The 26,292-nt window shown below is 41.5% G+C and overlaps 1 protein-coding gene across 3 annotated transcripts; it reads left to right on the forward strand.

The window, feature by feature from the left end:
* Positions 1-757: 757 nt before the first annotated feature.
* On the forward strand, positions 758-26,083 carry LOC112248457 (mitoferrin-1). Of its 3 annotated transcripts, none has more exons than XM_024417492.2 (5): positions 758-1,313; positions 1,395-1,453; positions 24,350-24,578; positions 24,800-24,856; positions 24,996-26,083. In XM_024417492.2, exons 1-5 carry the CDS (start codon positions 1,283-1,285, stop codon positions 25,526-25,528), a joined length of 909 nt encoding a protein of 302 aa, XP_024273260.1. In that variant the 5' UTR covers positions 758-1,282; the 3' UTR covers positions 25,529-26,083. The 3 variants fall into 3 exon arrangements, with proteins under 3 accessions (XP_024273260.1, XP_024273259.1, XP_024273261.1); XM_024417493.2 differs by lacking the exon at positions 758-1,313 and adding an exon at positions 23,697-23,768 and having other exon boundaries at positions 1,332-1,453; XM_024417491.2 differs by having other exon boundaries at positions 761-1,453; positions 24,996-26,082.
* Positions 26,084-26,292: the final 209 nt, after the last annotated feature.

Here is a 26,292-nt window from a genome sequence, read left to right on the forward strand (position 1 = left end):
AGATTTTCTGCCGAGTTGGGCCTCTGTCTTCCTCTTTGGTTTAGCTAATGTTCCACTCCTTGTACTCCATGCTAGCATCAGCCCTCAGCTAATTTTGAGGGGATTTTAAATGCTTCCTCATGCGGTATTCTAGTGGCATTGTCGGTTATTATTTAGTAAGGGTAAAAATGACAAAAATCATAGAAAAATGTATTACTTTTGAAATAGACAAGGGATCAATGACCTTTGTGACCTTTTTGTGCTCACATTGGTGACTGAGCAGCTAACCGATCACTGCAGCTGTACATAGTCCAGCGGTATATAGCCCACCCAATTTACCTACCTCATCCCCATACTGTTTTTATTTGATTTACTTTTCTGCTCTTTTGCACACCAGTGTCTCTACCTGCACATGTTCATCTGATCATTTATCACTCCAGTGTTAATCTGCTAAATTGTAATTATTCACTCCTATGGCCTATTTATTGCCTACCTCCTCATGCCTTTTGCACACAATGTATATAGATATTTTTTTTCTACTATCGTATTGGCTTGTTTATTGTTTACTCCATGTGTAACTCTGTGTTGTTGTCTGTTCACACTGCTATGCTTTATCTTGGCCAGGTCGCAGTTGCAAATGAGAACTTGTTCTCAACTAGCCTACCTGGTTAAATAAAGAAAAAAGAAAAAAAGAAAAAAAAATTGAAAAGAACGGTCAGTGCGCGGATTCGATTATGCTGAGCCGCGGGGTGGGAGGAGCGCCATCTCAAATCGAGCAGTAATCTGTGCTGCTCGGTCATTTTGTCAAGAAGGCAGCATGGTGCATAGTCCAAAACATACATCTCTTTTCCATAAAGTAAAAGTTTTAATTTTCTAACAAATTTTCATTGGAAATTGTAGATAAAGCGTTTTTATTTAAAGCAAACACTTTTGCATGAGAAACCCAGAATCCTACTAATTGCTACACGTACTTAATTACATCACTTCTGTTTTGAGCCGACATCGCCGAATGCAATTAACTTTCAGTTGATGAAAAACATGCCTACACGGGCCCCCGGGTGAGTTCAATCGAACACCCTCATTTTGGTGCCTAGCTGGGCTACTTTCATTGGCTGTTGGTCCCGCCTCATTTTCGGTTTTCTGGATGTTCATTGCTCAAACTAGACAGCCATCGTGTTTACTGCCGACGTCATTTAGGCGCTCGAACTCGGTAATGATGTTGTGGTTATCCATGCCTCTTATTCGGTGCTTGTGTCTGAAGATATCCTTTTGACCAGTCTGCCTCGCATGGAGTTGCGCGCTGATGGCAACCGTGGAGATGTCGGAGATTAAAGGTAAAGATGAGGAGCCTTTGGAAGGCGACGGCGATTACGAAAGTTTACCACCTCATGCCTCATTGACAATCCACATGACAGCAGGAGCAGTGGCTGGAATCCTGGAGCACACGGTGATGTACCCCGTGGACTCTGTCAAGGTAGGCGAGCTAGCTACCCCATGAATCAAGTGATGGCTCAATGACCCATTTCATTCGCATCATTATGCATTTCTGTTTTTTGCTCACCAACAAGCAGAGGAGGAAATAACCTTACCAGATTTGCTTGTGTGAAAACGAGCTATTGGGCTAGCTAGCTGCTAACTAGCCAACTAACTAACTTTATGAGACATGCAAGACACTGTTGCTAGCATATGTTTCCCTGAAAATATTCACCCTGTTAACGAAACATGCTATTGAACGTTTCCAGTAAGTTATTCAGCCGCACACTTAGCTACAGTTGCTAGTTAGGTAACGTATAACAGTTAGCTTGTTGCTAAAACTTTCAAATCCAACAACCATCAAGTTCTGGTTAACGCCTGCACATGTTGAGATAGCTCTCTGACATAAACCACACAGTGCCCATTTGTTCTATATTCTATATTCTTAATCGTACCCACAACCGACCTTCCTATTAAACTAGTTGTCAGGCAATTGAGGCAAACAGGTGAAGGTCAAAAGCTGTCAAACGGGCTCAAATTTAGGTGGCCTTGGGGGAAAGGTGTTCCTAAAGGAACTGGACAACTAGTTAGTGGTCAATATTATTTTTCATATTAAATATACAAAACCAAGTGGTTTAGTCCTGGTCTGGACTAGTCAAAGCTGAAGGGCATGTAGGTAGCCTATAGTAAGACATAAGTAATGAGTAAGTGGTTGTGAACTTTGTTCCCTGCTATGCCCCCTCTCATTGCATACCGGTAGTTATTGTTTTCCAGTTCATTCATACACGTTTATCTAACTCGTTCAGTGAAGTTCATTCATACATGTTTATCTAAGTACATTGCTGGATATCCCTGTGTACATAAACACTTGACTTAACACATCAACAGAATAAAGTTTGTGGCAAAAAGGCATACAACTTTATCTTAATCAAACCATTAGAATGAGACAATCTGACTTGGAGCCAAACTAGGTTGCGTCTATTCAACAGGGTTACACAAGCCATTGTCGCCACTTCCTCAGTAACTGCCAGGATCTGGTGTTGGACCTTTCACGCTGTCCATCTTACAGCTCAAGGTTTAAGAGCCAGACTTGACATGTTTAATCAACACATAGCCACAGTGTTTCATTAACTCAGCTGCTATGAACTTTATTTTAATATAGGAATAGATTAAAGTTCAGTAGATATTCTGTACCCCTTACTTTAAATTGTCCACTGAAAGATTGCTTCTTCATCACTAAGTCTGTGTTTAGATTAGGGACACCAAAACCGTCATGTTTCGGCATAGCGGGATAAGAAAGCAATAAAGAGGGTGACGGCAAAAGCAAGCCAGCATGAGGGTATGCTCTGCTATGGTGATTTCAGTAAACAATGAGTGCAAATCAACATCTGTTAGAAAACAATGCTTTGGCAAAATATGATGTATTCAAACTTTGGCGGCAATGTCTGTCTACTGTGGCGGCTGACAGCATTCACCGCCAGTCTCAATGGCATTTACCGTCATGCTCCCATTGAAAACAATGACATCAGGTTTGCCGTCTACCGTGAAGAGTTAGGCCTAAACGTTTTTAGTGACTACTGACAAGGAAAATAACCCTGACAACTAAGAAGCAGCTCATCACTTCAATTGTTTGTCATTGGGCTAGGCCAATTCAGTGGCTGCATAAGACATTACTCATACTCTATAAAAACATTATGAGAAGAAAGATGGTACCAGGGTGATTTCCCCGCTTAGGAGACCCTAGACAGAGAAGAGAACTATTTACTGAATCTCTGTAAAATTAAGAAACAATAACTTAGTTGTTAATGTCCCCGTGATAAAGATTGCCAGTACAGGATAAACACAGGCTACATTAATTCATAAAACAATTGTGCTTTACATGAGCCTACATTACTGATCTAACCTTTTATATATGAGAGAGTTGCAGGGAGTTATCTATACGGCCCTCTGTACTACTTCTAGAAGTGTCGGGTGTTCTCTTCATGTCCCAGCGTGGAAGTGTTTCGAATGATTCACTTGCAGAAAAATGTTGTGCGCACTATCCCCCTCTTATACAAGTTGATTAGCAAACAGTTTGTGTCAGCCATGGGATGCACTCATGAAATGCATTTACACACATGCTATGAGCACATAGTTAGTCATGATTCTCCCCAATTTCGTGGTATCCAATTGTTAGTTAGTCTTGTCCCATCGCTGCAACTCCCGTATGGACTCAGTAGAGGCGACGGTCGAGAGCACTGCATCCTTCAAAACACGACCCGCCAAGCTGCACTGCTTCTTGACACAATGCCTGCTTAACGCGGAAGCCAGCCGCACCAATGTGTCGGGGGAAACACCGTGCACCTGGCGACCGTGTCAGTGTGCATGCGCCCGGTCCGTCACAGGAGTCGCTTGAACGCAATGGGACAAGGACATCCCGGCCGGCCTAACCCTCTCCTATCCCGGATGATGCTGGGCCAACTGTGCGCTGCCTCATGGATCTCCTGGTCGTGGCAGGCTGTGACACAGCCTGGATTCGAACCAGGATCTGTAGTGACACAACTAGCACTGCATTGCAGTGCCTTAGACCGCTGCACCACTCGGTAGGCATTAGTCATGACTTTTAATGTAATAGAAACAAAACACTGATATCCCCAGCAATCTGAAGACTATGTTCTGGTCTCCCAGTTTTATCATGGTAGGGTGACCTTTTAACTCCTACAGTGTGTGAGGTTTCTCAGGCTTCTAAAGTTGGCTTGCTACTGATGAAGTCACTCCCTTCTGAACAACTAAAGCAGCTGTGTCACACAGAAACAGGGATTCCCTGCCCCATGTCTAAACTACAACCTCCATACAGTGTAAAAGAACAGAATGTCTTATGCTTCCCATAGAGCCCAGATAAATTTAGCTCCTTCCAGACCTGCTTTCCTCTCCTGCCCAAAACAAGCAGGATGAGCTGGTGTGATTTTTCTTCTCTAGTGCCAAATGGGTCCTTTTTCCCCCCCTTGCCAGTAGGAAGGTTGAACGTTATTTTATTTTTTTACAAAAATATTGTGTAATAAAGAGTTAATTGAGAAAATGTGAGTTTCAGGTGGATGTATTGGAGATTACTTTACAGTTAGCCTAACCCTAGATCCTGGTAGCATATATTTACTAATAGTTTTATTACTCTGTGTCATCTCCAAAGGGTGTGTTTTTAAAAAAAAATTTAAATATTTTTTTAAATATATGTTTTATCTACTTCTTGTTATGAAGTATGTCTTAAGCCAATCAGGAATGCATTTCCTGTTGGTAAACTAAGATCGATGGCAGTAGAACAATGCAAACAAATTACTCATTGTGTGTTATGCAGCAGATTTATTTTATTCATGTTATACGGTTGGCCTAAATGAGTTATTACATTGTTGGAGATTTTACATTAGTTGCTTGTTGGACAAGGTGAGAAAATAAACCAAATGAAGTAAGGTCACCAAGTTTGTCTAATATTCAATCAATAGGATAGTTTCCTGGTTCTTTGGCACTGCACAACCAGAAAGAGTAGCCATTTTAATAGCCTGAGGCATTGTACCGTCACTGTGAGACCTGCCAATCAGGATAAAGCTAGCTCTGTTTTGTCAAGTGGACTGAGTGACTGCAGACGGAGGCAGGCAAAGTCTCTCTGCAAGGCTGAGCCCAGAAGTACAGAATGAGCCTAGAGTATCAAAAAGTAAGATGTTTGACAGCACAGTCTCATTCTGTACACTTCCTTCGCCACTTTGTGATTGCTCAATTTTGTATGTCTCACTTCATTAGTGCTTAAGAGGGAAGAGGACACTTTACTAATAACTTAAAGTAGGCTCTGAAAGAGGATGTCCAGCACTCGGGCAGAGGTCCAACATGTATCAGTATTACAGATCTGAGATCACACTAATCACTGATCTGGCTTTCAAGTCTCTTTAAAAATATCCTTTTGGTTATATTTTTTTCCCCATAACCATGCATAATGCACATTCACTAATAATGACTAATGCCTTGATCACACCGATAGCGTCATTGCGCAAGATGGTACACAGCATCATCTGGATATGTGTGCAGCAAAAGTTCAACATTCACCTTCCACCATTTCTGTCAAGCCGTCTAAGCATACAGTTTGACACATATGTTCGATAAATCCAACGTATGCACCACACAGGACGCACTGCAACTGCCTCTGCAACGCAATGCTGCAAGGCAAACGCAGTGTTCCATTGGAAATGAATGTACTTCGGGTGTACCAAAATGCAATTATGCTGTCGGTGTGATTGAAGCGTAATTTTCTATAATGCCTGCTACAAGAAGTTAACACGTCTCATAAACAATCTCTCAAGCACAAGCCTATGTGCTAGTGAGTAGCAACATAGGCCCAATCTTTATATTTAAAATTTAGCCAACTTGTATCTATTTGCTAGTTAACAGGGTAGAACAGTTGAATTGTTATGCACACACCCTTCTGTCCATCTCCGACTGTTTAAACAGCATGTTAGCCTGTCCACTTTGTTCAGATGAAAAAATCAAGGAGCCTACCCCTTTTCTCAAAATGAGAACAAGTTGCCAATTCCTTATAACTTTGTTTTATGCTTATTGCATTAAAAAACACACTTGACAGTCTTTGGCAAATAAATGCTGCTGGCTGTACATGGTACAACAAACTGAATTCATTTTCCAGAATCAATGTTCATTGATACCTCCCCTCTTTTACTAGTGTCTGGACGCAATTTGAGTTGAGACATAAAAAGTGTAACTTCTACTACAGTTAAATGTGTTTCTGTGTCCATATGACTGATTCTGTTGGACCAAACCTCAAATGCGAATAGCAAGTTGTCAGAGAGGAGGAAGTGATCTTTGTTGTTGTGACTGCCATGGCGAGGGGCTTGATGTATGTAATTGGACGGTGCTCCCAGCCTACAGTGATTGCACGCAGCACAGAAGGAGCGAAAGAGATGAGACCAGAAAGACATGAGAACAAGTGGACCTAAATGCTCATAAAACTGAAAATAAAAAAGACATTGATTCTTGCGATACAGGCATTTGAAATATTGCGCAAAAACATTTAAATTCAAAACATCGTCCAGCCTTACATCAGAATAATTTTTATTCGCCAAGTCCATTTATACACCGTGGTGGAAAAAGTACCCAATTGTCATACTTGAGTTAAAGTAAAGATGCCTTCATAGAAATTGACTCAAATAAAAGGGAGTCACCCAGTAAAATACTACTTGAGTAAAAGTCTAAAAGTATTTGGTTTTAAATATACTTATGTATCAAAAGTAAACGGCATTGCTAAAATGTACTTAAGTATAAAAAGCAGCACCATTTTTCTTTTATTTACAGATAGCCAGGGGCACACTCCAATACTCAAACATAATTTACAAACTAAGCATGTGTGTTTGAGTCCTTCAGATCAGAGGCCGTACGAGGTGTTCTCTTGGTAAGTGCATGAATTGGACCAATTTCCTGTACTGCTAAGCTTTCAAAATGTAACGAGTACTTTTGGGTGTCAGGTAAAATGTGAGTAAAAAGTACAATGTATCAATGTAGTAAAGTAAAAGTTGCCAAAAATATAAATAGTAAAGTACATAAACATCTACTTAAGTAAAAAATACTTTAAAGTAATACTTAAGTACTTTACACCACGGCATAAACACACACAGAATTTGCCTTAGTGAGAAGATACTGCCTAGTGTTTTGACTTCGATACCAGGTTTAGTATCACAATACCGTCACAATACTCAATACCAAAACGATACAAAAACAATACCACAAAAAAAGACGTATTTAGCAAAAGTCACAGAATGGCACTTGATCCAGACAGATATAAACTCAGCTACTGCGCTGTAAAATCATTGGGCATCTGAGTTCAATATCATTACATTTGAACATAATTTACATCATCTTAAAACAGCCATGTAGGCATTGAGTCAATTGAACAATGGTATACAAAAAAAAAATAATCTAAATACAAAACAGCAATGGTAATAATTTATTTGAATGGTAAATCTCTTGATAAACTGGGTAAATCAAAATGTAGTCTAAGTCTATTCACAATACAGGTCAATGCATATTATTCAATAGGAATGTGTGTGAATGAGTTATTGAGCTTGTTTTGGCTGAGTTCATGGGGATACCGATGAGAAACAATGCCTTCCATTTAGGATTTATGTTCTCATAGCAGCTGCTAACATTTTATTTGTACTGATTTTAAAAACATTTGCATAGAAGAAGCAATCTCTTTTCTAAAAGAGTGCACAGTGTCTTTAAGAAATGAATGACTTCATTGCCAGTTGGGTCACATGCATTGGCGTACTGTTATGTTCAGCTGGTAACTGTTTTCATTCATTCGTCTGGTGGTCAAACCAAGAGTGTTAAAACAGTCTGGACAAACTCTCCTCTCTTTGTCTTTGTTGAAATTGTTAACAATAGATTTGTATGGATTGTTAAACTTTGAAATCAATGGTTTTTGTTTGGCATACATTTTTATTTTTAAAGTAAAAAAAAAAAGAAAAGAAAAAAAGAGTCAAAGTATAATTTTGGTACCGTGGAATTTCCCTCAGGGTCTCCACTGGCAGATGGAGTCTGATACTTTCAGTTTGGGTAAATTTGTGCTCTAGCTGGTCCGGAAGGATTGTGTTGAAGGCTGAGCTAAAGTCCACAAATTACATATGTCCTTGGGTTGTCGAGGTAGTGAAGGCCCATGTTGTCGGCGGTGTCCGTAACAATGTTTTATATAGACTCCCCCCCCAACCTAAATATGATGGACTTGCCGTGAATTCTGAAACATTTTAGGGCAGGCTACTCTCCCAAAAAATATTACAGTACTTACAGTAGTTAGTTTTATTCCTCGTGTGCTTTTGTTCTACTTGACTTTTTTTGTTGATAGCACTACTGATATTCATTACTGCATTATTGGGAACGAGCAAGCAAAGGCATTCCACTGTACTTGTGCATGTGACAAAAACTTGATACAAAGGCCTACTTCAATGTAAAAGATCAGCTGTTTAATTTTGACTGTATACCAGTATTATAAACCGCCCTGCCTATGATATTGCAAAACCTAAAATACATACAGCCTGAAATACATACAGACTGAAATACATACAGCCTATCTATTTACTAGGCTAAAAGGGTCCAATTTAAATGAGAGATGCCCATGGTAATTTGTTGTATGGCTCCTACAGGAATATGAACCCATCACGGCCAGAAAAGGTGAGGAATATATTCTGCAGTGGTTATGAATCAAAAATAGATAGGCAAAAGATTCCTAGGTCTAATTATACGATTGTTATGAGTATTTTAGATTCTAAAAATAATAATTAAAAGGCATGAGCTGGCGCACAACTATAGAAACTTATTTAGTGTAGAGTTGCTGACTAATGGTGAATAAACTGTAAGCTATAAAAACAGTCATAAACTCCCAGTGATTTATTGGGTAAAACACCAACGTTTCGGCATCACTGTGCCTTCAGTGTAATGTCATGAATGCTTAAAACGGGTTATGTGGACAAAACAGTGCAATTGGTGAAACCAATGACAATTGTGAGGGTTGTCTTGTCATAATTATTAGGTTGATTAGAATTAATTGTGAAACTGTTAAAAGACAATAGTTTAAAGGATATTGAATATATTAGGCCATTGTTAGCATTAGCATAAGATTAGCATCAACTTTTTTCAAAAATTTCACTGATATTTAATTGTTTCCAATTTCATTACCAAATATCAAATCATATAGTTAATTATAATAAACACACAGAAATATGAGCCTTTGGTCATTAATATGGTCAAATTCGTAAAACTAATTTAGAAAACAAAACGTTTATTCTTTCAGTGAAATATGGAACCGTTCTGTATTTTATCGAACTGGTGGCAACCCTAAGTCTAAATATCGATGTTACATTGCATAACCTTCAATGTTATGTCATAATTATGTACAATTCTGGCAAATTACAGTCTTTGTTAGGAAGAAACACAGTTCGCAACGAGTCAAGCGGCCCAAACTGTTGCATATACCCCCCCATATACTGTTCCATATACCCTCTGCTTGCACTGAACCCAAGAGAAGTGAGACAATTTCCCTACTTAATATTGCCTGCTAACATGCATTTATTTGAACTAGATATGCAGGTTTAAAAATATATACTTCTTCTGTGTATTGATTTTAATAAAGGCATTGATGTTTATGGTTAGGTACATTTGTGCAACGAATGTGCTTTTTTCGCAAATGCGCTTTTGTTAAATCATCACCGTTTGGCGAAGTTGAATTAGGCTGTGATTTGATGATAAATTAACAGGCACCGCATTGATTATATGCAATGCAGGACAAGCTAGTTAACTACACATGGTTAATGATATTACTAGGTTAACTAGAGATTATCTGAAGATTGATTGTTTTTTATAAGATAAGTTTAAAGATAGCTAGCAACTTACCTTGGCTCATTGCAGCCACAAGGTCCTTTTGATGTTGCACTTGTGTAACAGGTGGTCAGCCTGCCGCGCAGTTTCCTCGTGGATTGCAATGTAATCGGAGTCCAAAAGGGCTGATTATCGATTGTTATGAAAACTTGAAATCGGGCCTAATTAATCGGCCTTGCCGGTCGACCTCTAGTTGAGATGAGAGGTCAACTGATTATGATTTTTCAACGCCGATACCGATTAATCGGCCAATATTGAGTCTTCAATATTCCCAGGTAAGAAATTTTAGGTTGTAGTTATTATAGGACTATTTCTCTCTATACCATTTATATTTAATTAACCTTTGACTATTGGATGTTCTTATAGGCACTTTAGTATTGCCAGTGTAACAGTATCATGGGCTTGAACCAGGAACACAACGACAACAGCCACCCTCGAAGCAGCGTTATCCATGCAGAGCAAGGGGAACAACCACTCCAAGTCTCAGAGCGAGTGACGTTTGAAATGCTATTAGCGCGCATCCTGCTAACTAGCTAGCCATTTCACATCGGTTACACGAGCCTAATCTCGGGAGTTCATAGGCTTGAAGTCATTAACAGCACAATACTTGACGCCCAACGAAGAGCTGCTGGCAAAACGCACGAAATTGCTGTTTGAATGAATGCTTACGAGCCTGCTGCTGCCTACCACTGCTCAGTCAGACTTCTCTATCAAATCATAGACTTAATTATAACATAATAACACAGAAAAATAGCCTTTGGTCATTAATATGGTCTGATCCGGAAACTATCATCTCGAAAACAAGACGTTTATTCCTTCAGTGAAATACGGAACCTTTCTGTATTTTATCTAAGGGGTGGCATCCATTAGTGTAAATATTCCTGTTACATTGCACAACCTTCAATGTTATGTCATAATTATGTAAAATTCTGGCAAATTAGGCAGCCCAAACTGTTGCAAATACACTGTCTCTGCGTGCAATGAACGCAAGTATAGTGACAATTTCACCTGGTTAATATTGCCTGCTAACCTGGATTTCTTTTAGCAAGATGTGCAGGTTTAAAATATATACTTCTGTGTATTGATTTTAAGAAAGGCATTGATGTTCATGGTTAGGTACACATTGGAGCAACGATACGCATCACATCGATTATATGCAATGCAGGACACGCTAGATAATATCTAGTAATATCATCAACCATGTGTAGTTAACTAGTGATTGATTGTTTTTTATAAGCTAAGTTTAATGCTAGATAGCAACTTACCTTGGCTTACTGCATTCGCGTTACAGGCAGTCTCCTCGTGGAGTGCAATGAGAGGTAGGTGGTTAGAGCGTTGGACTAGTTAACTGTAAGGTTGCAAGATTGAATCCCCCGAGCTGACAAGGTGAAAATCTGTCGTTCTGCCTCTGAACGAGGCAGTTAACCCAACGTTCATATGCCATTATTGAAAATAAGAATGTGTTCTTAACTGACTTGCCTAGTTAAATAAAGGTGTAAAAAAAAAAAAAAAAAATCTGCATTTGTCTCATGAGACAGTTTCATCATAGCTCTTGATGGTTTTTGCCACTGTACAAGGAAAAGCTTTCAAAGTTCTTGAAGTTTTCCGGATTGACGGATCTTCATGTTTTAAAGTAATGATGGCCCGTCGTTTCTCTTTGCTTATTTGAGCTGTTTAGCCCTATTTGGTATAAGACCATCTTCTGTGAACCACCTGTCACCACAACTGTTAATTGAAATGCATTTTTAAATGTAACCTTTATTTAACTAGGCAAGTCGGTTAAGAACAAATTCTTATTTACAATGACGTCATCTTGGGGATTCGATCCAGCAACCTTTTGGTTACTTGCCCAACGCGCTAACCACTAGGCTACCTGCAGCATTTCAGATGACTACCTCATGAAGCTGGTTGAGAGAATGCCAAGAGTGTGCAAAGCTGTCATCAAAGCAAGGGGTAGCTACTTTGAAGTATCTCAAATCTCAAAAGTGTATTTTGATTTGTTTACCACTTCTTTTTTTTTTTTTTTTTTTTTTTTTTTGGTTACTACATAATTCCATATTATTTCATAGTTGTGATGTCTTCACTATTCTACAATGTAGAAAATATTACATAAAGAAAAACCCTTGAATGAATAGGTGTCAACTTTTGAATGGTACTGTACATAAACGCATATCTTTTTAAAATGTATTCTTCATTTTTCCACTAACCCTACCAACCCCTTAATTGGAGTAAACTAATGAACAACAACATTTAGGCTTCTACCTCCAGCTTGTACATACTATATACACATTACGGACATAATCTATTTTATAGTTTGTTTGTTTTTAGTCCGGTCCTTCCTCTCCCATCTATTTCTGATGTCCATCCAGTTTGATTTCTATTTGCCATATATTTTTAACTGTGCTGATTCACAAAAGTTCTGAACCTATAAACATTTTACAGACACAGAATATTTAACATTTGTTATGTTGTAATTAGTCCCACCCTTCAGCTCCTCTAGTAGTAGGATCTCGATGTTCGATGTCCTTGGTAGAGCAACATGCTCAATGCCTGTGTATTTGAGGGAGGAGATGGGATGGTTAGCTTCAACAAAGTGAGCTGCTACTGGTCAGCAGGAACTAAATTAATTGCAAACTCTGCTAAAAAAAAGCTCTATCAAATTCACCATGCAGACTGATGATAGGAAAAAGTTTGCGGGAGGATGAGCACATTTTCTGGTGTACGCACATTTTGGAGTATATTATGTAAGTACGCACAGTTTATCAATGAGGTCCCAAGTGCTCAAATGATTTCATGATGACCGAGGTGAGCGCTACAGGTCTGTAGTCGTTCATGCTGGTCACCTTTTGTTTCTTCGGGACGGGGATGATGGTGGAGGATTTGAATAAGTCCGGTACAGTGCATAGTTCCAGAGACTGATTATGTCAGTGAAAACGGGGGAAAGCTGGTCAGCGCAGTGCTTTAGTGTAGCTGAAGAGATATGGTCTGAGCCTACAGCCTTGCTGTTTTTGCTCTTTTTTTGAGCTTGTTCACCTCCTGTTCTGTGGTGACGAAGGGGGAGGGTAGCCTGGGGTGGGAGGGAGGGGGTGTAGGATGGCAGGGGGTTTTCAGGGAAGTTAGTCCTGAAGGTGTTGTCAGTTGAGGGTCAAGATGGCTGAAAATACCATTGATTAAAAACAACCTGTAGTGCTCATTCAGATTGTTTGGTAGTAGTGGGTCGTAGAGGAGTAGGTCAGATTTATCGATATCATGAGATAATCCCATGAAGCTGTCCTGTGTGTAGGTTTATCTCTAGAGCAAAACTGCTAAATAGATGGAATTACTTGAATTAGGAGGCTGAGATAATAGCATAATAAGGAGGGAGGTAAACTATAGACATGCAGTTGGCCTATTGCTGGTAAATAAGGGACGAATCTTAACTCGCTCAAGGATTAGGTTTACTTTATTAAATAGTGAGCCACTTAAGAAAGAACAAGTAGGGTTGCACATTTTGGGGAGTATTCAGTGGTGGAAACGTCATGTGGGAATATATGGGTAATTAACTGAAATATATGCAAATTAATATTAATACCATTTTTTAAATGTAATGTTTTTTTGCATTGGATATATTTACTATATCATATGGAGACAGAAACATAAACCTGTAAATCATAAGTTGACATAATTGCAAATTATTAAATTCTTCTAATAGAAATAAAGAACTATTTAGTTACGAATTGAACTTAATGAGTTGACCCTAAACATGAGATGATTTCGCTGAACAGCAAAAGAAAGGGAATATTGAATTATCCCCAATGATCCATTGCATCTCCCAAAAACGTTTTCAACATCCAGGGAAAAGACAATTTTACAGATGTAACTCCTCAATGTCCAGCTCTTGAACATCAGTCTCTGAGGCCTCATCTTCACTGTCAGTTTCCAACCTGGTTGAGGATGGCTTGTTGTCAGGCTCAAAACCCCTAAAATTTGTCCGGTTGGCCACCGATTTTTCAATCCTTGTATTGGTCAGCCTGGTGTGTGTTCCCAAACAAGGACCAGTTGCGCTCTGAGGTGGCTGATGTTGGTGGGATTTGGAGGATGATGGAGGCAACAGGGGAAAGAGCCTCAGATCCACAAAGTCCCTTCCACCAGGTGGCTGTTGAGGTATGTTGGCACGACTGCCATATTGCATCTCCATCCCAAAACCCTTGCTTAGAAGTGTACTTCGCCAGACTGCCAAGAACCTTGCCCTCATCCAGGCCAAGGAGGCGAGACACGGTAGTGATGACACCATAGGCCATGTTGATCTCTGCACCAGACAGGATGCTCTTGCCAGCATACTTGGGGTCCAACATGTACACTGCAGCATTTATGGGCTTCAGGCAGAAGTCTTCACGCTTTTTTATGTATTTCAGAACTGCCGTTTCCTCCGCTTGGAGCAAAAGTGAAGTGGGCAGGGCAGTACGGATTTCTTCTCTTACATCAGTCAGGATGGCATTGTCTTTCTCAATCTGTGTATTGGCTGCTGCTATAGGTTTCAGGCTGCTTACCACTCTCTCTCTCAAAATACATCATCCAGGACGATCCTCTTGATGGGGCTGTCCATATTGGCAGACTGTGATATGGCCATTTCTTGGAGACTCCCCTTTCCCTCCACGAGACTGTCAAATATGATGACAACACCACCCCAACGGGTGTTGCTGGGAAGCTTCAATGTGGTATTCTTATTCTTCTCACTTTGCTTGGTGAGGTAGATTGCTGCTGACCCTTCACATACCTAACCATTTCCTTGGCTCTCTTGTAGAGTGTATCCATTGTTTTCAGTGCCATGATGTAACTGAGGAGCAGATTCAATACATGAGCAGCACATCCAATGGGTGTGATGTGAGGGTAGGACTCCTCCACTTTAGACCAAGCAGCCTTCATGTTCGCAGCTCCTCTGCAATGTAGAGACTGGTGTGTCTGTTGTCCTTTGTGTCTGTGCTCTTGTTGGAATACTGGTTGAGTGATGGAGATTATGTGGTTAATTATTCCTTGCCGGCGAACATTCGACCACCCATCGGAGATGATTGCAATACAGTCTGCTTTCTCTATGATTTCCGTGACCTTCACTTGAACCCTGTTGAACTCTGCATCCAGAAAATGAGTAGATAAAGCATGTCTGGTTGGAAGGGTGTATGCTGGGTGAAGAACATTTAGAAATCTCTTCCAATACACATAGCCTGTGAGCATCAGAGGTAAACCAGTTGCATACACAGCTCAAGCAAGACATTATCAGCATTTCTCTGACTACGTTCTGCCATTGAGTCAAACTCTTCTGATTCCAGGAGGACCATGAGCTGTTGCTATCGATAAGGTGTCTGATTTATCCTTTTCACATTGACAAAAGTCCTCCACTTCTATTCGATGGTTGCTTGTGAGCGCTGAGGGAACTTTATGCACTTGGCTAGATGATTCTGCATCTTTGTTGCATTCACATTTGATTTGGCACAGTATTTGCAAATATACACTGTTTTTCCTTCTACATTAGCTACAGTGAAATGTCTCCACTCACCTGTGGCATTTTCCTGTAAAGATTAGAAAAACATTTGTAAAAATAACAACAAATACAATTCCATGTACAGATACAGTTAAAGTAGGACGTTTACGTACACCTTAGCCAAATACATTTGAACTCAGTTTTTCACAATTCCTGACATTTCGTTCTAGTAAACATTCCCTGTCTTAGGTCAGTTAGGATCACCACTTTATTTTAAGAATGTTAAATGTCAGAATAATAGTAGAGTGATTTATTTCAGCTTTTATTTCTTTCGTCACATTCCCAGTGGGTCAGAAGTTTACATACACTCAATTACTATTTGGTAGCATTGCCTTTGAATTGTTTAACCTGTTTAGGACTTGGGTTCCGCTCGCAACATCCAGTGAAAGTGCAGCGAGCCAAATTCAAAACAACAAAAGTCTCAATTAAAATTCCTCAAGCATATAAGTATTTTACACCATTTTAAAGATACAATTATTGTTAATCCAGCCACAGTCTCTGATTTCAAAAAGGATTTACAGCAAAAGCACCACAAACGATTATGTTAGGTCACCACCAAGCCACAGAAAAACACAGCTATTTTTCCAGCCAAAGAGAGGAGTCACAAAAAGCACAAATAGAGAATTAATCACTAACCTTTTTTTATTTTTGAATTTTTTTACCCCTTTTTCTCCCCAATTTCATGGTATCCAATTGTTTTTAGTAGCTACTATCTTGTCTCATCGCTACAACTCCTGTATGGGCTCGGGAGAGATGAAGGTTGAAAGTCATGCGTCCTCCGATACACAAACCAACCAAGCCGCACTGCTTCTTAACACAGCGCGCATCCAACCCGGAAGCCAGCCGCACCAATGTGTCAGAGGAAACACCGTGCACCTGGTAGCCTTGGTTAGCGCGCACTGCGCCTGGCCCGCCACAGGAGTCGCTGGTGCGCGATGAGACAAGGATATCCCTACCGGCCAAGCCCTCCCGGACGACGCTAGGCCAATTGTGCGTCGCCCCACGGACCTCCCGGTTACGACAGAGCCTGGGCGCAAACCCAGAGTCTCTGATGGCACAGCTGGCGCCACCCGGGAGGCATGAATCACTAACCTTTGATCTTTATCAGATGACACTCATAGGACTTCATGTTACACAATACATGCATGTTTTGTTTGATAAAGTTCATATTTATATAAAAAAATCAGAATTTACATTGGCGCATTTACATTGGGGCGGCAGGGTAGCCTAGTGGTTAGAGAGTTGGACTAGCAACCGGAAGGTTGCAAGTTCAAATCCCGAGCTGACAAGGTATGAATCTGTCGTTCTGCCCCTGAACAGGCAGTTAACCCACTGTTCCTAGGCCGTCATTGAAAATAGGAATTTGTTCTTAACTGACTTGCTTAGTAAAATAAAGGTTTAAAAAAAAAAAATTGGCACTCAGAAATAGCATTTTAAATATTCACTTGCCTTTGATGACCTTCATCAGAATGTTCTCCCAGGAATCCCAGTTCCACCATAAACGTTTGATAATGTTCATCAGTTATGTCCAAATATCTTCTTTTGTTAGGGTGTTTGGTAAACAAATCCAAAAGCGCATTCAGGTCGCGTCGGACGAAAAGTTCAAAAAGTTCCGTTACAGCCCGTAGAAACATGCCAACCTAAGTATGGAATCAATCTTTAGGATGTTTTTAACATATAACTTAATTAATGTTCCAACCAGACAATTCCTTTGTCTGTACAAATGAAGTGTAATGTAGCTACCTTTCACGTGAGCGCACCATACCACCGAGGCTGTGGCACTCTGCCAGACCACTCACTCAAAGAGCTCTTCTGAGCCCCTCCTTTAGAGTAGAATCCTCAAAACAGGTTCTAAATACTGTTGACATCTAGTGGAAGCCTTGAAGTGAAACATAACTAATATCCCACTGTATCTTCAATGGGGGCTGAGTTGAAAAACTACAAACCTCAATGTCCCACTTCCTGGTTGGATCTTTTCTCAGGTTTTTGCCTGCCATATGAGTTCTGTTCTACTCAGACATCATTCAAACAGTTTTAGAAAACACGCGGAAGTTTCTATCTATATGCATATAAAAGTATTCTAGCTTTTACGGCTGAGTAGCAGGCAGCTTAATTTGGGCACTTTTTTCAACCAAGCTACCCAATACTGCCCCCTACCCCAAAGAAGTTAACTTGGGTCAAATGTTTCGGGTAGCCTTCCACAAGCTTCCCACAATAAGTTGGGTGAATTTTGGCCCATTCCTGATGACAGAGCTGGTGTAACAGAGTCAGGTTTGTAGGCCTCCTTGCTCACACACGCTTTTTCAGTTCTGCCCACAAGTGTTCTTTTGGATTGAGGTCGGGGCTTTGTGATGGCCACTCCAATACCTTGACTTTGTTGTCATTAAGCCATTTTGCCACAACTTTGGAAGTATGCTTGGGGGTCATTGTCGATTTGGGAGACCCATTTGCAACCAAGCTTTACTTCCTGACTGATGTCTTGATGTTGCTTCAATATATCCACATAATTTTCCTGCCTTGTGATGCCATCTATTTTGTGAAGTGCACCCGTCCCTCTTGCAGCAAAACACCCCCACAACATGTTGCCACCACCGGGCTTCACGGTTGGGATGGTGTTATTCGGCTTGCAAGCCTCCCCCTTTTTCCTCCAAACATAACGATGCTCATTATGGCCAAACAGTTCTATTTTTGTTTCATCAGACCAGAGACCATTTCTCCAAAAAGTACGATCTTTGTCCTCATGTGCAGTTGCACACCGTAGTCGTTTTTTTAATGGCGGTTTTGGAGCAGTGGCTTCTTCCTTGCTGAGCGGCCTTTCAGGTATATTGGCATAATCTGAAAAGCCGCCAATATAGGACTTGTTTTACTGTAGATATAGATACTTTTCTACATGCATCTTCACAAGGTCCTTTTGCTGCTGTTCTGGGATTGATTTGCACTTTTCGCACCAAAGTACGTTCATCTCTAGGGGACAGAACGCGTCTCCATCCTGAGCGGTATGACGGCTGCGTGGTCCCATGGTGTTTATGCTTGTGTACTATTGTTAGTACAGATGAATGTGTTACCGTCAGGTGTTTGGAAATTGCTCCCAAGAATGAGCTAGACTTGTGGAGGTCTACAATTTTTTTTTTCTGAGGTCTTGGCTGATTTTCTTTTGATTTTCCCATGATGTCAAGCAAAGAGGCACTGAGTTTGAAGGTAGGCCTTGAAATACATCCACAGGTACACCTCCAATTGACATCAGTTCAATCAGAAGCTTCTAAAGCCATGACATCATTTTCTGGAATTTTCCAAGCTGTTTAAAGGCATAGTCAACTTAACATATGTAAACAGTTTATAATAAGTGAAATAATCTCTGTCTAAACAATTTTTGGAAAATTGCTTGTGTCATGCACAAAGTACATGTCCTAACCGACTTGCCAAAGTTATAGTTTAACAAAAAATGTATGGAGTGGTTGAGAAATGTGTTTTTAATAACTCCAACCTAAGTGTCTGTAAACTTCTGACTTCAACTGTAAATAGTTAAGCAGTTAGATTAAACATCTCTTTTGTTAGATAAATGTTTTAAAATGAAACATGTATGGAAACAGGTGAATTAACACTTCTCAGTTATCCCACTCAAGTAAGCTAAACCCCACATGGTAGCAAAAACTAACTAGCAGAAATGGTTAACAATTTAGAAATGAATGAAACACACTTTGCTGTAGGCTACTTTTTACCAGTTAACAAAAATCATGTATGTCATAAAAATATATTCACCCCACCCAGTGTTGTAATCAAAACTTACCAGAAAGCATGTAGTCCTTGGCCCAGACAATGTACAGTAGTAGTCTGGGCTCAATAGTATCTCATTTGTGTGCAAGAGGGTTGCAATTCCATTGAATTCGGGATAATTCAAACGAAATATGCCACAAGACCTAGAATTGCCTTGTGTATCCCACAAAAAAAATGTTTTACTGTTATAAGTTAACTTTTTTTGATGAATTTAAACAAAATTCCCCAAATTCCCAGGCTTAACTTCCCATGGAAAATATCTGGAAATTTACCGTAAAGTTTCTGACCCTTTGCAACCCTAGCTGACAGACATGGTTTCCCTGTTTCTATCTCCTAGCCAACTTTTGCATTATTTTTGTGTTTTTTGCTCAGAACGTTTCTTGTATTATTACCTCCAGCCAACAATAACTTTTGGATATTAGATCGGCGGGCACTCACCAGAAATTCGAGCTGAAATTTGACCTGGATCCTTTATTTGAAATTCCTGAGGCAGCTCTATTCATCCTGGGGTCTGCACCAAGACGCTGGAGTAGAGGAAGAAGTAGGACTCAAGTCTCAGGCGGCATGCATACCATCCACTGCTTCCGAGTATATTACTTGCTTACTTTCAGTCCCTGGATGATAAAGTAGACGAGCTCAGGGTGAGGATCTCCTTCTAGGGAGACATCAGGAACTGTAACATACTCTGTTTTACTGAATCATGGATCATTGCTAATCTCCACTCCGGGATGGCTACAAGAGTCTCCCCCACCCTCCCTTAGGCACATCAGATCATGCCTCCAATCTGCTCCTCACCAGAGGAGAAACTTAAGAAGGAAGCTCCCCTGGTAAGGATGTTTCCACTGTGACGATTACAACTAATCCAAACCAAAAACCGTGGTAGATGGCAGCTTTCGCTCAAAAATGAAAGCACGAACCACCATATTTAACTATGGCAAGGTGACTGTGAACATCGGTGTGTAGAAACAGACCAGCTGACATCAGTAAGGCAATCTGAGGCAAAGGGACAGTACAGGGACAAAGTAGAGTTGCAATTCAACATCTCAAACAAGAGACGTATGTGGCAGGGACTCCAGACAATCACAGATTATAAAGGGAAAGCCAGCTACGTCGTGAAAACCGACAGCTCGCTCCCGGGAGCGCTAAATGCCTTCGCCCGCTTTGAGAGAAACATCATTGAGCCGCTGACGCAGGCCCTCAACGCTCACAAGGATTGTGTTCTCTCGTTCTCTGTGTCCGACGTGACTAAATAATTATAAGCATGTTAACCCCTGCAAGGCTGCCGGTCCAGACCAGCTCTCTGGAGTTTTTACGGACATATTACATTTCTTCATATCCCAGTCTGTTGTCCCACTTGCTTCAATATCTCAAACATTGTTCCTGTACCCAAGAAAGTGAAGGTAACAGTAATTTAGTTCAATCGCCCCGTAGCAGTCACTTCTTTCATCATGAAGTGCCTTGAAAGGCAAGTTGGGGACCATATCACCACCACCTTACCTGACACCCTAGACCCACTATAATTCACATATAACCCCAACAGATCCACTGACAATGCAGTCGCCATTTCACTGCACACTCTCTTATCCCAACTGGGCAAGATAAATACCTACTGTATGTAAGAATGCTGTTTATTGACTACAGCTCAGCCTTCAACAGCATAGTGCCCCCCAAGCTCATCACTAAGCTCAGGGCCCTGGATCTGAACACCTCCCTGTGCAACTGGGTCCAGGACTTCCTGACGGGCCGACCCCAAGTGGTGAAGGTAGGCAAAAACACCTCCGCCATGCTGATCCTCAACACTGCATGGCCACGCACATCTCCAACTCAATCATCAAGTTTGCTGACGACAACAGTGTTGGGCCTGATTACCAACAATGACTAGACGGCCTACAGGGAGGAGGTGATAACCCTGGCAGAGTGGTGCCAGGAAAATAAACTCTCCCTCAACGTCAACAAAATGAAGGAGCTGATCGTGGACTACAGGCGACAGTAGAGAGAGCACGCACCCCTCATCGACAGGGCCTCAGTGGAGAGGGTCAAAAGCTTCAAGTTCCATCACTGATGGCCCCTTCACATAGACAGTGCATGAAGAAGGTGCAACAGCGCCTCTTCAACAGGAGGCTGAAGAAATCCGTCTAACAGTGCATTCGGAAAGTATGCAGACCCCTTGACTTGTTCCACATTTTGTTACATTTTAGAGTAAGGCTGTAATGTATTACATTGTTTTTTTTCTCATCAATCTACACAATTCCCCATAATGACAATGAAAACAGGTTTTTAGAAATGATGTACATAAGTATTCAGATCATTTGCTATGAGACTCCAAATTGAGCTTCCGATGCATCCCGTTTCCATTGATCATCCTTGATGTTTTTACAACCTGTGGTAAATATAATTGATTGGACATGATTTTGAAAGGCACACACCTGTCTATATAAGGTCCCACAGTTGACAGTGCATGTCAGAGCAACAACCAAGCCATGAGGTCGAAGGAATTAGACAGTATTGTGTCAAGGCACTGAGCTGGGGAAGGGTACTAAAACATTTCTGCATCATTGAGGTCCCCAAGAGAGCAGTAACCTCCCATCATTCTTAAATGAAAGAAGTTTGGAAGCGCCAATACTCTTCCTAGAGCAATCTGGGGAGAAGGGCCTTGGTCAGGGAGGTGACCAAGAACCCAATGGTCACTCTGACAGAGCTTCAGAGTGCCTCTGTGGAGATGGGAGAACCTTCCAGAAGGACAACCATCTCTGCAGCGCTCCACCAATCAGGCCTTTTATGGTGGTCAGACAGAATCAGCCCTCCAGTAAAATGCACACTACCGCCCGCATGGCGTTTGCCAAAAGGCACCTAAAGACTCTGACCATGAGAAACAAGAATCTCTGGTCTGATGAAACTCTTTTGGCTTGAATACCAAGCGTCATGTCTGGAGGAAACCTGGTTAATGTTGCATAGGCTTATGTTTTTTAAGTCATGTGGTAGATCTCTGCTTGTGTTTTGACTCAAAGTGATCTTGACTCAAAAGGTTGGTGACTACTGGTCTAGGGTGTCTGAGGTGGAGTTAATGTGCCATACCATCCTCTCAAAGCACTTCATAATTACAGAAGTGAGTGCTACAGGGTCATTGTGCCTTTTTAGAATTATTGGGGACAGGAATTTTGGTGGTCACAGGTTGAAAGTCACCGCATGCTCTGAGAACGCACCCTGGAATACTATCGGGGCTTGCCGGTGTTGACCTGATTCAAGATGTTTCTCACGTCGACCTTGGAGAGCACATTCCCCCAACCCTCTGGGTTGTTGACAGGTCTCACACCCGGCACGATGTTGTCAAAGCGTGCATAAAATGCATTGAGTTTGTCTGGTAGAGAGGTATCGTTGGTCAGATCACTCTTGGGTTTTCCTTTGTAATCCGTAATGGACTGTAGCCCCTGCCACATGCGGCAGGCGTTGGAGCCTGTGCAATATGATTCCACCCTTTTCCTATATATGGCCTATATTTATTGGGGGATTACTTGTTTTGCATGTTATTTTAATACGTGTCACACATCAATTTGGTACCTTTGGTCGAGTGTTAGCACCAACTCATGTAACCCCTGTTTCTCAACTGTCTCCTTCCATCTTCATGATTCTTTGCCATATGGTGTGCCGCGGGCAAAAGCCTCTTGCAACGTCTGAGTCGGATTTGTTTGGAGCACTCAACGGTACTTTTTCGTTTCTCATCCGTAGACTCTCCGTACTGTTTCACATGATTCTTGCATAGGTGGTAAGAGGTTAGTGGTGTTTGAGCCTGTTATCGGGACCGGCCTGCGGCATATTTAGCAGAGGACGGTTTTCTGGTCCGTGTCAGACTTTTCATACCCAAATCACGTCCATGCGACCGAAGTAGCCCCTCTTTTAGGTACGAGCTCTGTGTGTCCGTGCTCTGTGTCACGTTCACGCTCCAACAATATGAAGCGTGACAATTCTAATATAGCTACGATTGACTTGCATTGGATTTGTCCCACAAATACTAAATGAACAAAAAGAATGCCCGGAACAGCACTATCTAGTTTTCAGAACCTGGTAATATCAGGAAGTAGGATAGGACATTAACCTAACAACTTCATTGACACATTTCTCTGGACAGGGGGAGAAACCTCACCAAATTCAGTGGGAATAGATTACATAGGATGAAGAAACAATACTTAGAGCCGCAGCACCATACTACTTGTGAGACATAGAGAACTGATACTATATATTCATTGTTGGGTGGCTTTTCACCATTTCTTTGGATTCCTCATGTCTAACTCATTGTTAGAAAAAGGTTTAGTCCAAATCGGATGATTTGTGTAATTTTTATTAAATATATGAATCCTATAAATTAAAATGGACAATTTGGGTGCAATCAATTAGCTGATTTTTAAATTTTTTTTAGATCAAATCCATATTTCAACAAAATATTAGATATTAGATAATAATATTAGCAGGAATGCTAATCTTATCTTTTCCTAACACAGTTCTGAAATTGTTTATCTGAGATGTCTCAATTCTCTTTCTTGTGCTCTTTGAGACGGAATGACCCATTGGAATCCCCCTTTCAAAGACTTGTTGAGAGATTGATGGAAGATGAGTAATATCACATGTAAGTAAAAGACAACTACAGAAGCTAGTCTTGAGGGTACATGCAGAATTCATTGTTGAACTCTGCCTCAAGGAGACAGTGTGTGATTTGTGTAGAGTTTTAGTTCAATTTGACAAAAACTTAAACTAAGTTGTAGGAGTCCCTCAAGCCTCCAGATGTATCTGAGGACATGTAATTGATATTGTATTGTTTGGGGAAAGGACGGAAACACAAGGCAATGTGCTGAGGAAGATAAATGGCCTGTCTTTTGGGCTGTCCTACATTTTAGGCCAAATAAAAACATTCTTTGTGCTGTCCAAATAACTTGGCATGGCAGGGTATAACAAAGAACTGCCACAGCCCCCCACCCTAGGCCTGGGACAGAAATGCACCAGGACATGAGTTCTGCCAAGAACAGACATTAACAGAAACATGGCAGGACATCAGATCACTAGAAAAACAATAACCTCAGAAACAGACAGCCCAGGTGAGTGTGTGTGGTGGTTTGACTACGGTCTTCAGTTTAGCTTTACCGGGTTGTATGAACCACATCCATGAGAAGCTAGGGTCTCTCACTTCAAATGACCCTCTTCTTTCTCCAGACCAGGATGCAGAGTTTGCAGCCAGACCCGAAGGCTCAGTACAGCAGCGTATACGAGGCCCTGAGAAGGATCATCCAAACGGAGGGCCTCCTCAGACCCTTGAGGGGCCTCAACATCACCATGCTGGGGGCTGGCCCTGCCCACGCCCTCTACTTTGCCTGCTACGAACGGGTCAAGTGCACACTCAGCGAAGTAATTCAGAATGGAGGCAACAGCCACATAGCAAATGGTACAGTTCTGTTTCCCTTGGAACTCTCATGTTTCACACTGACCACTGGAACATGGCACAGAAAGAAGTTAATTGTTTTGGTAGTTGTGATAAACGTACAGTATAAATAATTGGCTTGAGACAGTTGAGGTGAGAATTGATGTAGTATCACATGAAGTATTGTATGTTGATGGGTGTGAACATGTGCAGGCATGACTGACTGATGACTCTGTCCCAACTAGGACTGGCAGGCTGTGTGGCCACTGTGCTGCATGACGCAGTCATGAACCCAGCTGAAGGTAAGGCTTTGAAAGGGGGCATTGGGGTGTTAGATTTAGATTTCTGTGACATTCTCAATTAGAAATGAATACAGAATATGAACCCCCTTTTCTTTGTTCCCCTGTCTGTGTGACGATGCTGTCCTGCATGGTGTCTTAGTGGTGAAACAGCGGATGCAGATGTACAACTCTCCCTACCGGAACCTGTTGGACTGTGTTCGGACTATACAAAATACTGAGGGGCTCGCAGCCTTCTACCGCAGCTACAGCACACAGCTGGCCATGAACATTCCCTTCCAGTCTGTCCACTTTATGACCTATGAACTGATGCAGGAGCGGCTCAACCCCCACAGACAGTACCACCCCGGCAGCCACATACTGTCTGGGGCTGCAGCGGGAGCTGTGTCGGCAGCGATAACCACCCCGCTGGATGTGTGTAAGACCCTGCTCAACACACAGGAGAACGTAGCGCTCAGCTCCATGCACATCAGTGGTCATCTCACAGGCATGGCCAATGCCTTCAGGACAGTGTATCGCTTTGGCGGCATGGCTGCCTTTTTCAAAGGGATCCAGGCCCGGGTCATATACCAGATGCCCTCCACTGCAATTGCCTGGTCAGTCTATGAGTTCTTTAAGTACTTCCTGACCAAGCAGCAGATGGAGGGAGAGGCTGGGACAGCAGGCCCAGTCTGAGGAAGGGCTGTGGACGGGTTCGACCATCCACCACACGTATTCTGGAAGCTCCTGGCTCTCCAATGGAATCCATGCCAAACGTCTCATCGTGTACGCAATGTCGTGTTCATAATTTATATATGTTTGCTGTTGTGTAATAATCTGTGTTTTCTCAAAGGGAAGTCACTGCAATGGAGGAAGTTTGAAAGACTTGCTGCGGGAGTGGTACACTGTGGCACTCCTTACCCTTCTTACGTACTCAGCAAGCCCTTCCATTATACAGTGTCATTCATTAGAGGAGTGGAGGCTGTTACATGAACAGGAAATGCACAGAGATGGCTTGTACTTTCCATTAATGCAGAGAAAAGGGCATCTTCATATGGCAACAGGCCCTTTTCACAAATCACCTGTTCACTACGCGCACAACACTCCCAACTTTGTCTATCTCTATCTAGTGATTGTGTTTGGCTGCATTCATACAGTATGTATACTGAACAAAGATATAAATGCAATTTCAACGATTTTACTGAGTTAGTTCATATAAGGAAATCAATCAATTGAAAGAAATTCATTAGGCCCAAATCTATGGATTTCACATGACTGGGCAGGGGTGCAGCCATTGGTGGGCCTGGGAGGGCATAGGCCCCTCATTGGGGAGCCAGGCCCATCCAATCAGTATGAGTATTTCCCAACAAAAGGGCTTTATTACAGTCAGAAATACCACTTACATCAGCTGTCCGGGTGGCTGGTCTCAGACAATGCTGCAGGTGAAGAAGCCAGATGTG

Source organism: Oncorhynchus tshawytscha, linkage group LG04 (genome assembly GCF_018296145.1).
Source record: "Oncorhynchus tshawytscha isolate Ot180627B linkage group LG04, Otsh_v2.0, whole genome shotgun sequence".
NCBI classification, from domain to species: domain Eukaryota; kingdom Metazoa; phylum Chordata; class Actinopteri; order Salmoniformes; family Salmonidae; genus Oncorhynchus; species Oncorhynchus tshawytscha.